Source organism: Hyla sarda, chromosome 7 (assembly GCF_029499605.1).
Source record: "Hyla sarda isolate aHylSar1 chromosome 7, aHylSar1.hap1, whole genome shotgun sequence".
Lineage (NCBI taxonomy): Eukaryota > Metazoa > Chordata > Amphibia > Anura > Hylidae > Hyla > Hyla sarda.
This window is the reverse complement of record NC_079195.1, coordinates 227,387,508-227,392,051: the sequence shown is the minus strand read 5'-3', so window position 1 is coordinate 227,392,051 and position 4,544 is coordinate 227,387,508. Positions and strand designations below refer to the sequence as shown.

At 46.8% G+C, this 4,544-nt stretch overlaps 1 protein-coding gene across 2 annotated transcripts; it reads right to left on the bottom strand.

Moving 5' to 3' along the window:
* Nucleotides 1–1,020: 1,020 nt before the first annotated feature.
* JUN (Jun proto-oncogene, AP-1 transcription factor subunit) lies at nt 1,021–4,201 on the bottom strand. 2 transcript variants are annotated; one of them, XM_056532955.1, is made up of 2 exons: nt 4,052–4,201; nt 1,021–2,763 (listed from the first exon to the last, which is right to left on the bottom strand). In XM_056532955.1, the coding sequence occupies exon 2, from the start codon at nt 2,693–2,695 to the stop codon at nt 1,742–1,744; it is 954 nt and encodes a 317-aa protein (XP_056388930.1). In that variant the 5' UTR covers nt 2,696–2,763; nt 4,052–4,201; the 3' UTR covers nt 1,021–1,741. The 2 variants fall into 2 exon arrangements, with proteins under 2 accessions (XP_056388930.1, XP_056388929.1); XM_056532954.1 differs by having other exon boundaries at nt 1,022–2,763; nt 3,957–4,158.
* Nucleotides 4,202–4,544: the final 343 nt, after the last annotated feature.

Here is a 4,544-nt window from a genome sequence, read left to right as displayed (position 1 = left end):
ATGCTAAGAACTGCTGTGATTGAAACTGGATTCAGAAAAGGTAAAACTCTTTTTTTTCTAATTATTTGATTAGGACTATGTACTTGGACCTCCAGCCGATGCAAAACTACAACTCCCAGCATGCCCGGATAGCCAACAGCTGTCCGGGCATGCTGGGAGTTGTAGTTTTTCAACAGCTGGAGGTCCCCACTTTGGAGACCTAGACACTATAGTGGTATTTCCCAGTCAGGGTGCCTCCAGCTGTTGCAAAACTACAACTCCCAGCATGCCCAGACAGCCTTCGGCTGTCTGGGCATGCTGGGAGCTGTAGTTTTGCAACAGCTGGAGGCACCCAGGATGGGAAACAGTGCACTATAGAGATGACTTTAGAGCAAATGTTTCCTGACCTCCAGCTGTCACAAAACTACTACTCCAATCATGGAAAAGAACAAAGAACATTGTCTGGAAATAATAGGAGTTATAGTTCTGCAACAGCTGGAGAGCCACAGGTTAGTATATACTGCTTCCTTGTATCTGCTGCATTTTTCTGTGTATCCTATAATTATGCTATGTATCAGGTTTCAGGTCATAGTTTAAAGGCACATTGCTCATTTTTAAACTTTTTTTCCCAGAATGGTGATTATTATTATTTTTTTAATTAAGAAAAATTAGATGTTTCTGAAACTGTTTGTATTTATAATTACAATATTTTTATAAAATATTTATATATTCTTTTTTAACTTAATTTTCGCATATATATATATATTATTTACTTAATTTTCATATTATATATATTTATATATATAATTTTTTTTTCATTCTAGAAACCAATACACAAATCCTGCCAAGATAATTGGAACTCTCTCCCTCTAGAAGCAACATCTTTATATTATAGCACATTGAAAGGCAAAAATAGACATAAAATATACTTTTGACATGCACTTTTATTGCAATGTAAAAAAAAAAAAAAAAAAAAAAAAAAAAAAAAAAAATTCTATATATAAATAGAAAAAAAATTCTAAAAACTTTTGCAAATCTTTAGAAAATTTTTCTTAAATAGTTTATAGGACAATGTGGAAACAAGAACAAAAACCAATCAAAAACATAGAAAAAAAATTATTTCAACTTTATTACAAAGGCTAAACTCAAAAAGAGTTCAAATATTCTTCTGTACAGACCATGATGGGTTCTCGAGAGACCCAAAATAAGAACATAAATATAATTTACAAAGAGCTCAAAGCCGCTTCTACTGACACATGTCAGCCTCTTTTTTTTTTTTTTTTTTTTTTTTTTTATAATATATAAAAAAAACAGATATATACACATTTATATATAATATAGAATTAGGTCAAAGACAAGCAGAATTTGTCATAAAAAAAAATTAAAATAAAAAAATCAGACAACTGCCCCCCTCCCCGTATATATCACTCCTCTGTATGAGAACTACAGAAGTTTTACAGTCCGTATAGCAGGTTTATCCTTAATACTGAACGATCGATACAACGTAAAAGGGTCCATGCAGGTCTCAATGTTACGCACAGGCCTGGTGCTGTAGAATTGATTCTGCTCTCGGCCCAACCACCTCTCACGCCGACGGAAGGCCGGGCAGACCCCCCTCGCGCACGCGTGCTCAACAGTCAGATCACGGACGCCTATTTTTGATTCCTCCTCCAATCAGGAGTTCCAACCTGAAATCTTCGCTTCGTGTTCTCTGCTCCGTATACTCTTTCCTGGCTCTTCGCTCCCGGCCAGTCCCGCTCGCTCAGAACGTCTGCAGCTGCTGCGTTAACATGAGCTGGCAGCCGCTGTTGACGTGATTCATCACTTTCTGTTTGAGCTGGGCGACCTGCTCCCGGAGCATGTTGGCGGTGGACGCCAGTTCAGAGTTCTGGGACTTTAAGTTTTTCACTTTGTCTTCCAAGCGGGCGATGCGTTCCAGCTTCCTCTTCCTGCACTTGGAGGCTGCGATCCTGTTCCTCATGCGCTTCCGCTCGGCTTTTATCCTCTCCTGAGACTCCATGTCGATGGGGGAGAGAGGAGGGGTCTCGCCGGGCATTTCGGGCACAGTCTGGGGCTCTTCTTTCAGAGCCTGCAGCCTGGGGTGCTGGACGGGCATGGGCGGGCTGGCGTGATGCTGGGAGGGGAAGCCCATGGCATTGCTGTTGAAGGCAGGGGTGGTGCTGATGGTAGTGGGGTTGAAGTTGTTCAGGTTGGCATAGACAGGAGGCTCGTTGTGCAAGGTGTTACTGTATCCATTGTTACCGGCTATGGAGGGGACCGGTGTCAGTCCAGTGCTGGCAGGGGGCTGGGGGGCAGCGGGTACATTAGGTACATTGGGTATGGTGTTCTGGTGATGAAGTTCTGCCAGCGCCCTGACGAAGCCCTCCGCAAAGCCCTCCTGCTCGTCCGTGACATTTTTAGGGCAGAGGAACTGTGTGGGAGTAGGGGTGGTAGTGATCATCCCATTGCTGGACTGGATGATGAGCCTCTCCAGCTCCGGGGAAGCCAGCTTGAGAAGTCCGACGTCCGGAGAGGTGAGGAGGTCCGCAGCCTTGTTCCTCAGGTGAGGCTTGATGGCGCTGGACGGGTCGGACAGGTTCAGGGTCATGCTCTGCTTCAGCACCTTAGGGTTGTATCCGTACCCGGCAGGCTCGGGCTGGCTGAAGGCAGCGCTCAGTGCATCGTCGTAGAAAGTAGGCTCCATCCTAGCAGTCATACACTCCGTGACCGGGCCACTGGGAGAAAGGCAGGGGGCCGGCAGTCACTGGGGTCTACAAAGGCGTCCTGCAAAGAGCAAAGCAAACGGGGGATTAGTGGGATGTCCTGACACAACGGGATGTCCCTCGATCCTTATTACTTCTACACATCCCATACTTCCAATTACAGTCTTGTTAACCCTGATCCTGAAAAGTTGCAAAACTACAACTCACAGCATGCCCGGACAGCCAGCGGCTGTCCGGGCATGCTGGGAGTTGTAGTTTTGAAACAGCTGAAGAACCACAAGTTGAAAAACACTGCCTGATAGTACATCCCTATGGTTGTCCTACAACTTCTATGTTTGCATTGCACCTTCCTACAATAGTCCCTGATCACCACTAGTTATAGGGTTGTCCCATAACCTCATATAATCCTAATTCCCCCCCAACAGTCCCTGATCCCCCCAAAGCACATCCCTATACTAATCCCTACTAGTTATAGAGCACATCACTACTAGTTATAGGGTTGTCCCATAACTTCTTAGTATAATCCTTCTACCCCCCCCCCAAAACAGTCCCTGATCCCCAAAGCACATCCCTATACTGATCCCTACTAAGGATAGTTAAGTCCCATAACCTATTACCCTGTATCCCCCATAGCACATCACTACTAGTTATAGGGTTGTCCCATAATTTCATATAATCCTAATACCACCCCCCCCCAACAGTCCCTGATCCCCCCCCCCCAAAGCACATCCCTATGCTGATCCCTACTAGTTATAGAGTTAAGTCCTATAACCTATTATTCTTCTATTACCCTGTACATCCCTACTACTTATGGGGTTGTCCCATAACTTCTAAATCTTCATTGCACCATATAATAGTCCTAAAACAGTCCATGATTACCTATAGCACATCCCTACTAGTTATAAGGTTGTCCTATAGTATTATAATCTTATTAGCCCCTAAAACAGTCCCTGGTCCCTATATTGATCCCAACTACTTATAGGGTTGTCTCAGAACTTCTGAATCTTCATTGCACCTTATAGTCCCTGACCCCCCCATTGTTGATCCACACCAATCATAGGGGTTGTCCCATAACTTGCACCCCCCTATATAAGATCCATTCCTAGTGACCCCCCCAATCACAGGACCCCTCCAGCACCCTATACTCTCCATGCACAATACTCAGGACCCCATAGAAGTTGCAGCTGTCATCCCCAGTCCTCTCCCCAGTCCCGGCAGAACTTCTGAAGACTTCCCACAACTCCAGCTCCTCACCCCGGGAAGTTGTGTGAGTTGTCCCCGGTCCTCGGTGCTGTCTCCCCGGCCTCTCGTCCACCCTCCCCTGGGCTCAGCCGGGTCCCAGCTCTTACTTGCAGTAATGCTGCTGACTCTGCTCGGAGCTGCGCTCTGTACACTCTGAGTCCGGGCAGCGTGCAGCTAACTCTTATCTGCGGGCAGTCACCCACTAAAAATAGACATGATGTCACCCCCGCGGCCTGCCATTGGCTGAGGAGCTGGGTGGGCGGGGCTAAGGGTGCAAATGAACCCTGGTCGCTATGGTGACCGCCCTAGAAGATTCTAACTCTCGCAGAGGATGACGGGATGAGGTAATGCTGGTCACCGGCCGCGGTGCATTGTGGGCTGACGTCGTGTGGTTGGAGGTGTCGGTCTCCGGGACGCGGGTTTGATGTGAGTTCCGCCACCTGCCTGGAAGTGATTGCCCGCACCAGACGCCGGGAGGAGGAGGAGGGGGCCGCGGCTGCTGCAGAACCTCAGGCCACTGCAGGAGGGGCTCTACACTCTCTGGATTGTTATTCTGGGACTTGTAGTTCAGAGGGCGCTGCAGAACCTCCTGCTGTGATG

Excerpts from the sequence above, each read along its gene's own strand:
- JUN (XM_056532955.1), bottom strand. The coding sequence starts at position 2,695 with ATGACTGCTAGGATGGAGCCTACTTTCTACGACGATGCACTGAGCGCT.